Source organism: Colossoma macropomum, unplaced genomic scaffold (assembly GCF_904425465.1).
Source record: "Colossoma macropomum unplaced genomic scaffold, Colossoma_macropomum, whole genome shotgun sequence".
Taxonomy (NCBI): Eukaryota; Metazoa; Chordata; class Actinopteri; order Characiformes; family Serrasalmidae; genus Colossoma; species Colossoma macropomum.
In genome coordinates this window covers 24,662,184-24,674,554 of record NW_023494801.1, presented here as the reverse complement: position 1 = coordinate 24,674,554, position 12,371 = coordinate 24,662,184, and the positions used below count along the sequence as shown (strand labels likewise).

The window sequence follows — 12,371 nt, the reverse complement described above, 5'->3', positions numbered from 1 at the left end:
CCTTGTCTTACCAGAAGGAAATGACTTTTGGTATCCTAACAACGGGCTTAATAGTTGTTAAATAAATGTTAAACATGTTAATAATTAAATGCTTAAAAATGATATGATCTTCCTACCCAGTAGATCTGTTATTCTGTTGGTACTTTGTTACCCTTCCCCCACATCTTTACTCTTGATGACTGTGGGTCTTGTGAATCCTTGTATGTGTTCACGGATGCTTGCAGGCATGTATCTCACTTGCTTTGACAAGTCATGCCAGTAACAGTTAGAATCTCACCGTTTGTTTGCTTGTGAGTTTGTGCGCATGTGTGTATATCTGGGAAATACTACACACGTGAACACAATTCAGATGAACCATGTACTGACAGCATGTCATACACTTTGATCCTTTGCTCTGAACACTTGCTACTGAAAATATACATTTTGCTCTTACACTCAGTCACTCACACGCAGTTGAAACGCAACCCCCCATCACATCTCTCTCCTTTTCTCTCTTGCTGACCCTTACCCTTTATTTCCATTTGTATGGAATCTCCTGTCACTGTTAGGATTGCAACTGCTTGCCGACACCCACTGAATTAACCATCAGCATCCTCTCCTCACCACCACAGCACTGCTTATGTAACAGACCTAGTTTTACATTGGGAGTGAGGACAGGGGAGGTTAGAGAATGAGGGGCTGTATGGGAAGGAGAGGAGAAAAGGAGGAGGGATTAGAGATTTTGATATGTATTTCAGCCTCTGCGGCTCTCTTTATCTTTTAGCATAAGGGAAGAGAGAGAATCATTCATTGTTTAGATCATGTTCAATTTCTCTTCCAGCTGCCCAGATAATAGGGAATATAATGCTGTGTGTGTGTGTGCATATATATATATATATATATATATATATATATATATATATATATATATATATATATATATAATGTCCTTTTTATCAGCTCCACTTACTATATAGGTGCACTTTTGACTGTAGTCCATCTGTTTCTCTGCATACTTTGTTAGCCCACTTTTACCCTGTTCTTCCGTGGTCAGGACCCCCATGGACCCTCACAGAGCAGGTACTGTTTGGGAGGTGTATCATTCTTAGCACTGCAGTAACACTGATGTGGTGGTGGTGTGTTCGTGTGTGTTGCGCTGGTCTGAGTGGATCAGACACAACAGTGCTGCTGGAGTTTTAAACACGTCAGTAACACTGCTGGACTGAGAATGCTCCACCAACCAAAAATATCCAGCCAGCAGCGCCCTGTGGGCAGCGCCCTGTGACCACTGATGAAGGACTAGAGGATGACCAACACAAACTGTGCAGCAGCAGATGAGCTATCGTCTCCAACTTTACAACTACAAGGTGGACTGACAAGATAGGAGTGTCTAATAGAGTGGACAGTGAGTGGACACAGTGTTTAAAAACTACAACTGCTGTGTCTGATCCACTCGTACCAGCGCAACACACACTAACACACCACCACCACGTCAGTGTTACTCCCCAGGGGAGATGAACAGACTGATCTCTCTCTCCCCCCTTCTGCACTGCACTCTTTAACATCCTGAATCCTGATTTACAGTTTTTTTTCCCATTCCTCTTTCCATGCACTTTATTAATAAATGTTCTGTACACTGCATTGCCACCTTTTGTTGCCTTATTCCATTCAAACCACCCCACACTCTCACTATGACAGGTGGGCAGGAAAACAGAACTGGTAGAGACAAAAATATGACTTGTCTTTTTTTATTTTTTTGTTTGTTTTCTGTAAGATCATAAGAACATTACAAAAACTGTACCTATATACATTCTCAGAAGATTCCCAGATTGTACTCCTGGAATGTTTAATTGTCTTTGCAATTGAGATTAAGGCAGTGTTCTGGGAATGTTTATCTAACTTAAAAATGCTACAGGAACATTAAGAAAACTATATATTTTGAACATTTATGGAATACCCCAAGATAACATTCTTGAATATTTTCATTCTGAGGAACATTCTTCTAGCTTAAAAAAACTTACAAACTGAAAACATTTCCCACAAAGTTAGGGAAATGTTTTCAGAATAAAAAATTGTCTAGGTGACTAACAGTAGCACCTATTTATTAGCAATTTCAGAGAGCTTTACAAAGTAGCACATAATAATAGTCATTTTTCTCAAAACCATGCCAGCTCTAGCATGTAATCGCCTTTTTGGCAATTATATGTCGTAGATGCTGACTCAGCATCGTCTGAATACAAGAAAATAAACTAAACATGTTTTTTTGTACAGCATACAATGGTGCTATATGTTATATAATCATGCTAATGTAAGTAAATTAAGTATGTTAGTTAATTTCCTTTATGATAAGGCTGCATTTGTTTGTGTGTGTGTGTGTAGATTCGTGTGCGTCCAGATGTGCAGGAGTTGAGACAGTGGCAAAAAGAGCTCCGGGAAGAAAATTGTGACATCGCTAAAACAGTGCAGGAGTTCTGGGCACACCAGGAGAGCAGAGGTCAGACCAAAATAGATACACTCACATGCATATAAATGGCCCAAAATAACTTGGAAAAAAGTCTGGTTCCATTGACATTAAAAGTAAAGCTGATTTTTTCCTTTCCCTGTAAGTGGGTAGGCCACAGCCTACCCAAGCCCCAGTCAGGCACTAGCCCATATGCCTTGGGACTAAGGCTTGGACACCCACATCCAAGACTCCAAAGACCCAGAACAAGGCCCAAGTGACTGTCTAGACTCAGACCTAGCCTACAAGCCTTAATACATTTTTTGGAATTCATGCCTAAAAACACATGACTGTATGCCAATCACTTTGGACTAGAGCCTTGGGGTGTTGGCTCTGATGTACAAAAAACTAGCAAATCTATACTTACACATATAGATTGACATCTTGTACATCTTCTATCCATATCTTGTATAATCTGCAAGATTTCTATATCAATATTCTATCCCCTGTGTACCCTGCATCTCATTTATTTATTTACCTCAGACTCACTAACTGCTCATATGGAAATGTGTACAACAGTACATACCATAGTTTTATTTCATAACTTATTACTGTACAACTGTACATTGGAAATAGTGCAATACTAGTGTATATTGTGTATATAAATTCTACAAGGAGGCTACGCACCTAAGATTTTCACGCACCTTCGCACCTGTGTAAATGTGACAATAAACATGATTTGATTTAATGGCAAAATGCTTAGTGGTGTGCTGTAATGCGCTGAGAAATTGAATAGTGCTTGGAATTGCTGCACAGCGGCACACGTGTGTACCTTCATTACAACTAAAACTGGAACAATTACTCTTATTTGCAGTAGTCTCAGCTTTAGTTCTGCTGATCTGGAATTGCCTTTGCTGTCACAATTCGCTGTGTTCTATTTTTTGGTTATGCTGCTGGAGTCATAGGCGAAATGTATGGCACTAGGTCCCAGGGCTGATTCACACATACTGCATCTGCTTAGCGTGAGCGACATAGTAAGTCTTGTATTTCGTTTCGCCGTCCATGTTAAGTGGTGACCGCTTTCACTCAGGCTGAGCGTGCAAAGCGACAGAGCGTCCTAGATGCTGCACTGAAGTGATACAGTATTTAGAGAATAAGCCTGGTGCCGATTTTTCACATACGTGTCACACAGCAAAATTTTTAGTCCCCTGTTGTTTGAAACTGGCCTGCCTGCTTGGAAGTGGAAATAAATTTGTCTGCTGTTGAGGCGGCTGTCACCAGGGGTTGGTAAACAAGTGCTGCACACGATATGTACTTTTGTGATTGTAGTATTGTTACTTGTTCAGTCCTTTAGCATAATGAGAGATTTCATGCTACTTTGCTAACTAGAGCTAGTGGGAGACCAGTACACGCTTCAGGCGACCAGTGTTCTTCACAACATAACCCCGAGTTGTGCTCCCCTGAAACCTTCTTACTGTTGTCAGATGACTACAACCAGAGCTTAGTTAGTAAGTGTCTTTATACATTAGGTGATGTTAATTTTAGTTTACTTAAAGATGTTCTGGAATTTGTAATTCGATTGGTCATATTGTAATTTCTTTTCTCTTTTTTTTTATTTTGGCCTGCTGTTACTGTTGGGATTAGATAATGGTTTTATGATATTTTAACTTGTCTTTTAAATTTGCTTCGCAATCTGCCATACCCTTGCTGATATGGTTAAAACTCATTGGTATTTAGAAGTGAGTGTTGTGTATGGGTTGAGGATTTGCATTTATGTGTGTGTATATATATATATATATATATATGTATATATATATACACACATATACATATACATTTTATTATTTTGTTGGAAAGCTTATTAACTGGTTATTTGTTTTGAGGTGGAGTGCTTTGCTTTAATCCGGTGGGTATCACTTAAACGCTTGGGAATCACTGAAGGTTGTATTAGCCATATAAACATATTTAAGACGGAACCTGATTACAGTTAAGCTTTTGTTTACCTTCCGGTTTCTATTGAATTGTCTGAAGTGTCATCCTGTGCCATCTGACATTCATTTATTTGAACAGACATTGTAGGGGAATCAATAAATGGTGTTTGTGTTTAACCACTCTTTTTGTATATATGTTTATAACTCATAGGTTGCTCTTATCCTTAAATTGAGAGTGGCATAGTCGGATATTTTGTGCTAAATAAGGGGACTCGCGCCGCTGCTCACACCCGCATTTGGCATAGTCAGCAAGATCATTTCAGATGACAGCTTGTCTGTAGGTGATAGCAGGCCTTGAATGTTTGTTTTGGATTTTAGTTTTTAGGCAAAACAGCGGCTAATTGCACAACACTGAAGACAAGAACAGACACTGTTACTGTGTGGTGGTGATTGAGCTGCTGTTTCTCTTTTTTTCTTTTCCTTTATTTTCCTCTTTGTACTGATATTGGAGAATTTGTTTTGCTTGAGTTCTTATGTTTTTTTTGTTTTTTTTTTTATTATTTTTACATTGTCTGATGATAGAGAGGAGCAGATAAGAGCTTTGATGGAACAGGTATGAAGGCTGCAAGCTGAGAATGTTAGGTTACAGCAAGACCTATGCCTAGGGACCATGAATTTTCTAGGTTTTCTGATAAAGCTACATATGATGCATTAGGAAAAGATGAATAGATGGAAGAGGTACATAAATATTTGAATGTTCACCACATTGCTGTAGCAGAAAAAGCCCTTTTTATATGTGACCTTCTTGTTGGTGAGACTAGATCTGAAAATAGGTTTTGCACAGCTACTGATTGTGATAGTGAAAATTTTTACAATTTTATAAGAGAACTTTGGGTGCACTCAGTGTTATCTAGAAGCACAAAAACAGTTCTTCCAACGTAGACAGAGGGAGAGTGAAAACTTACAAGAGTTTTCCCGTACTTTGATGTCACTGATTAAGTTATTTGCTTGAGGGTTTGTGGCCCCATATCCAATAACTTAAGTGGTACTTTGGAAGGCACATGTCCTGTGGAAGATGTTAGTATGGGTGGCATACTTGTTCCTTCTCTGCTTGATAAAGGTTCCATGGTGACTACCATTACTGAGAGTTACTTCTAGAGATGGGACCCTCTATCAGATCCAATATCGGCAGACTCTCACTGATGCTTTCCAGAAACACGATAAACTTCCAGCAGACAACCCAAAGGTTAAAGGAACTACAGAGAAGTTGCTTAACTTCATGATACTCTATGACCAACCACTATCTTTAGTAGAAAATGTCGGATTTTGCAGCCGGTTGGAGCATTTAGAGCCCAGGTATAATCTCCCATCCAGAAAATACATTTAAGAGACAGCTATACCCAAACTGTACAACTGGGTGTCATCACAGTTAGCAGTGCAGTTAGATGTTAAAGCCATGAGCAACTAATATTTGGACCTCAGATGTGAGCCCAATGTTTCTCATAAGTCTCACTGTACACTGGGTGAACTAAGAAACATATGCACTACAGAGGTCGGTGCATCAGGTGAAAAAGTGCAGGGGGTCACACACCAGCAGTTCAGTTGCAGCCTCCATTATAGATATGCTTAGTTTTTGGAAAATTAAACACCTTAAACACACGAAATCTGTATCAGTATCGGTAGTTGTGTATTGGAATCGGGTCGGAACTGAAAAAGTGTGGCCCATCTCTAGTTACTTCAGGCAACACTTTCAGCCTTGGGTTCAAAACTGTTTACGGTTTTGTAACTGGCTTCAGCTTAAGGTGGCCAATGGACTTGATATTCCTTATAGTGGGTACCTGGTAAATTCTTGCCTGGCATGGGTATATTGGTCGTAAAAGACTCAACTGATTCTGTTATACAGCATCAGAAAGATTTGGTACCAGGCCTTTTAGGCATAAAGGTTTTGACACGTTGCTACCAACAGTTGTTTGGAAACATAGTGATATTCTGTTTCATTCTCCTGCAGTACGGATGGCTGAGAAAGGGTGGAAGTCAGCCCTGACTGAATGCCAGGTTTTTGATCACCTCTCCCGTTCTGGAGTTGTTGGTAGGGCTACTGTGCCACGTGGTCCAGCTGTTAGAGTGCCTGCCGGGTCCCTTCCATTTGTTACAGTTGCCTGCCATCAAGGATTAGTTCCCTTCATGTCTTCTGTTTTTGGAGCCCTCCCTCTGGGACTGAGGGAGTTCTTTACCCCTTGCTAGTAGCTACAATCAAGTACCAGTAGCCATGCAAGATAGCAAGCCTGCTTTCTGAAGGCTTTTTGGATTATGTATTGCCCCTGGAACATTCCAACATTTGATAGAAAGAATTTTTGGAGATTAGTGGCTTTTACAGTTTAAATGTAATTGTAATGGTAAAATTCTTGAATACATTATTTGAAAATAAATTGTGTAAAAATAATTTTCATTGAAATCATTGAAAAGTATCAATCATTTTTCTTTTTTACATATTAATAAAAAAGAAATTCCCATGAACTCCCAGCAATTATGCCAACTGCCATGTCATTCAACACAATGCTGCTCACATCCTTCTTCAGCAGGGAGTGGGGCTGGTTCATTGGTGGGGTTATGGAACGACAGTGCTGGTTCATTGGTAGGGGTATGGGGAGACAGGGCTGGTTAATTTCTAGCAGCTTTTGGATTTAGAAGAACATCCTCTGTCTTTGTCTGAATTATATAGGAGGAAGTTACATGACATCCATTTTTTTTACACAGTTCTTGATACTAAATTGAAATTTATCACCTGGTTTGGTTGATATATACAGTTGTGTGTCATTGGTAGGGGTGTGGGGATGGAGAGACAGGGCTAGTTCATTAGTAGGGGGATTGGTAGACAGGGCTGGTTCATTGGTAGGGGTATGGGGATGGGGAGACAGGGCTGGTTCGTTGGTAGGGGTGTGAGGATGGGGAGACGGGGAGGCTGCACAACTGATTTAGTATGAATGGCTTGCTAAAAGTTTGCCTGCACTGATTGAAAGAGGAGCGAAATGTAAACACTCAGATTTCTCTGTGAAGATATTAAGTGACTAATGTAAAAAATGGAGCAAAAGTAGACTACTTCACTGTGGGCTAAGCTAACAGGGTCATTTTTACCACTCACGGACTACACCCACCTTTCTTTGTGAAAAATGGGGTAATACTGTCGCCCTCTCTTTTCTCTCTGTCGTTCTTTTTAGGGTTCAAGCATACAGTGGACAGAACCCTATTGAAATTGTCAAGATTTTTCTTAGTATTTTTCTGCCCTAAAATGATCTGGCCAGACCAAACCATACGTCGTAGAGACATGAAACTTGGTCAGTAGGTAGTACTCCCTCATGCTACTCAGGCTCATGACATAAGCCCAGTCAGCCTAAAGGGGGCACTTTTGCACAGCGCAACACAGTTGGCCTTGTAATTCCTAAAGGAAAATTTTTTGACACAAATTGCGTTTTTTTTCCTGATTCTTTGGGTCAAACCAAACTAATTTGTAATGTGGAACTTTTTGCTCTGCCCACTTTGATTTTTTGCAAAATTGCATAATATGGAAACCTACTTTTGTGAAGTAGTCCTAGGTTTTCACCCGATTCTCATGTAATTGGTGTCAAAAAATCAGAAGAGCCTGAACCTCAATAATTGTCCAAAAAAAATTACTTTTATAAACACTATGGCTGCAACATGCTAATAAATCCTTCTGGAATCATTCAAAATAATTCATAATTAATTAAAATTTCTAGAACTCGATAATCCTTCATCCAAACTAGACAGGCTTATTCAATAGGAGATTCTGAGGTAGTGTTTCAATTTTGGTGCACATACATTGCTAGTGGGTGCTGTGAATGTTGAAAAACTGTTTCTCAGCCTTCGTACATCCAACCAACCTGAAATTTTGCAGGTAACATCTATTAGACAGACTATAAGAGACTCTCTAAGGGCAATTCTATACATTGAAATATATGGCTGCCATCAGCCAATCAGTATTCTGCAGGCTTTTGACAAGCTTAACATTGACCAATCATCATGAAACCTGAATGGTGTCTCTATGTAGGCACTTCCTAACAAGCATTGACATTTCAAAAGATTTGTCCACTAGGGGGTGCTATTTTATGAAAATCAATCATTACATTTTACATGTAAATATTGTAATTTTTGGTCATAACTATGTTAGTCTAATGTAGTACAGTGTGCCAAACAAATTTCCAATTACAAGTTTAAAAAAATACAGTTCATTAACTGTTTAAAAAACATACTTTTTGAAGTAGTCCCAGGGTTTTGATGCAAATGTTTTGAAATTGGTCCAGAAATGACTATGACTCAACATGGTGTTGCTCTATCAGTTAATAACTGCAGCTAGGGCATTGCTAGCTTAAATTGCTGTCATTAGTCCGATCATCTCAAACCCATAAATTATTGTGTATATTGAGACTCTGATGGAGTTTTCATCCAGATTGGCCTTTATGGGGTGCTTTAGCACTCAAAAACACTTAAAATCATTAAAAATGCTATTACTATGTTATTACAAAGTCTAAAGATAAACAGTTGGTACCATTTGATTCAGTTTACTAACCTAAATACCTTTGTAATTACATGTTATGTCAGAAATTGAACTGCTTGTCTGGTATTTTGGTTTATTCGTTCAAAGAGTACAGCGTATTATACAAAGGTCAGAAGGTCAATCTGAACAAAACTCAGTGCACATCTTTGTTGAAGGTCCCTGATCAGTAATCTTAACACTTAGAAACCTTTTTTACAAATTCTCACCTACTTTCACTTAGCTCCTCAATGCTAAAAGGGCCCATTTTGGGTGCATTGGGCTTTATTATGGCTTGCATATCAAAGGGTTAAACATGGAGAACCATACCACTTTGCAAATACAGAGTGCAAATGCAACTCTGTGAGAAATTTTGCCATTAGTCATGTATTTCTGACATCTATGTTGACAAATCTCTTGCATGTTCTACAAACCTTAATAGATGTGTACATATGAATGTAAAAAAAAAATATTATGTTTAAAGACCACTGCTCATTGTTTATGGCAAATGAAAACCTTTTGATACATTGACTTCCTGTCAGTTTTTTCTCTCTGCATATAAATGAGACCCAAAAAGCATTAGGCCTGATGCACGCTTGAACCCACTTGTAGCACGTCATGCGCTTCCCCGGGCACAAGGAGGACGCTGGAGGCAGGAGAAGCAGCAGCCATATTTTATTCACACACCAAATAAATACAAAGCAAACAAAACCAAAGCGATGCTGGCCACTTTTCAGTGGCTTAAGCTAGACTTTTCAGTCCTTTTTAAAGTAAGCTTTTCAGCTCTGTCTTCAGTCCTTTGTTGTTGCTGCTGCTGCTCGTCTCTCTCTCTCTCTCTCTCTCGCTCTGTTCTTTTTAAAAGGTGCTCACGCTGCCAGCTAGATCAGCCTCAGCTGGCTCTCATTAAGGACAGCGTGAGCACCCGAGCCGAGAGGGAACGAGAGCTCGCTGCTCCGCCTCCTCGTCACATCCCCCAGCTCGCAGCTCGGCCCGGGTCAAACGTGAGGTTTAGTGAAGCGGCCTCGCTGTGGCTCGGGACTCGCTCCTTCCCCTTGTGAGCAGCATGAGTACCCGAGCCGCTCGGTGTTATACCCAGTCATGTGAGTTAGTTGCAAATTACTCCTTCAGCTGTTTTTTTTTTTTATTAGTACCACTTACTTTTCGTGCCTTTTGTTGCCCCTGTCCCAACTTTTTTAAAATGTGTTGTCGCCATCAAGTTCTATTGTGAATAAAATATGGGTCCATGAGATTTGCAAATCATTGCATTCTGTTTTTATTAACATTTATTTACATTTTACACAGCGTCCCAACTTTTCTGGAATTGGGGTTGTATATATATGTATAAATATGTAGACAATCTGTAGTGATGTTTAGAGCTCTGAGATTGTGATTGGGTGTAACACAAGGCTGTAACATGGGTGTAACATACAAGTTTTAAAAAATCCAGACATTTTCATTTATCTGTGTTTCCTGTTCTAACTTTAAACTGCTTCTTTTTATTGTGTTAAACTTTTTTGTATACAAAGAATAGCTTTGATTAGATTACCGGTAATGAAGGAACATTTGTACGGAAAAGATGAGCTGTTGGTGAGCTGACAACTGACATCTACTTTAGACTGCATTGTGAGCATAGCTACCTGTGCACTAAATTTAAATTAAAAAATTAAGCCATTGGTTATCAGGGCTGTTACAGGGCTGAGGTGGCAACTCTAGACAGTATGCTTTAGCTCAGGTTGCTTGATGCTTGAGGGTTAGGTTTGCTGAGGCTTTTCCATGTTTTGTTGTTGCATCTCAGCTGCCTGACCAATTTGGAAACTGTACTGTCTGGCAACTGGCAATTTTCTTCATGCAGCCAGTTCCTTCTGGATAAAATGGACGAGAAGATAACAGTATTACCTAATAATGCCATACACAGTGCATGATGTAACCTGGTAAGTTTAAATGTCACTGAATGCACAACAAATAAAGTACAAATAATTTAACTTACATTAATTATTAAGAATTTACATTAGGCCACATTAGAAATATTCCGTTTAAAAGGCTTGTTTATAAAATTGTTTATGTGAGTTGGCTAACTGAATTAGAAGATAATGTAATTTAAATCCATAATGCATTGTACAAACACATGGGCTTCAAGCCGTGTGAGAAGAGCATGGAGGGGGGGGAAGAGTGACATCGATACATTTCGTTATCCTGATTTACAGCTTAATTGGAACATTAAAAACATCTTCCAAAAGAAAAAAGACACTGCCCATTACAGCAAAATATTATAAAAGTAAAACATGAAACGTGTCCTATGCAAAATTGTTTTTTTCTTGTAGATGGTAAGTTAACTTATTTTAATCTGAATGAACTAATACATCCGATCACTATAAGGACATTACGTTTGACCAAAGGTATTCCAACTTTTGCATCGGCCTGTATATCTTGAACGGTTTATGGTGCCTTCACAGAGTTACACAAGTTACTCATGTTATGGGCACTATTATACCCCAATTCAGCTTTTAAAAATTAAGCTGATAACAGTCTGGTTGGTCCTTTTCTTCTTTGCCGGAGAACATGGTGTCAGTTATTTCCATAAACAAAAGGGGTTAAAGGGTTGAGGCATCAACAATACACATTTCCACTCTGCTTTAGTCTATTTCAAATGAGTTCAAGCTGAGAGAAATCAGACGTGTTTCTGGACATTGTTAACAATGGTTTGTCAAAGGTTTCCCCAACCCATGTGGTGACATCAATCACAGAAGCATGTCCACCATCTGAGGAATTGAAGGTCATGGGCGTTCAGCTGTTTTTTTTTCGGACTTTGGACTTAACACACAGAGATTTCTCTAGATACCCTGTATTGATGATGATTTGCGCCATAGACAGTTAAATACCTAAAATTCTGGTAGTTGCTCATTGAGGAACATTGTTCTTAACTGTTGGATTACTCACTTTGGCAAAGTGGCGAGTCTTGATCCATCCTTGCTCGTAAAGGACCAGGCCTTTCCTAAATGTTTATTATATACGCAAGCTTGGTCGCATCACCTGTTTAAGATGTTTTTTGAACATTAGACAACATTGCTATTTTTTGTCTTTATTTGCCCCGTTCCAACTTTTTGGAACAAATGAACATAAACTAATTTATTTATTTAAATTTGATAAGGTGAAACATTAAATATCTTGTCTTTGTACTGTTTTCACTTAAAATCAGGTCATTTATATATCACTATTTTTATATTCTTTCATAAGCAAGCAAACATGGAAGCTCATCTAAAACATTGACTAATTGATACAGTCATCAGGCATCAGGCAGCTCGTAACAGCATAACCTGGTGGAGAGTTAATACAAGGGTGTAGACAAGCAAGCTTAATTGCAGTTCAGTGGAGTTATCGTGGTTCAGGTTGATGCTGCTTTATCACTTAGCTAGCCTGATAATGCAGTCAGGTGAAATCAAGTCAAAGTTTATATAAATACACTTTTAAGGTG

The 12,371-nt window shown here is 39.0% G+C and overlaps 1 protein-coding gene across 1 annotated transcript in view; it reads left to right on the top strand.

Moving 5' to 3' along the window:
• The window catches only part of iqck (IQ motif containing K), a 59,253-nt gene that overhangs the window by 43,873 nt on the left and 3,009 nt on the right, over positions 1 to 12,371 (top strand). The window contains exon 6 of the mRNA XM_036589174.1: positions 2,359 to 2,473. Coding sequence (XP_036445067.1) covers positions 2,359 to 2,473 — 115 coding nt within the window. The remainder of the gene's footprint in view (positions 1 to 2,358; positions 2,474 to 12,371) is intronic.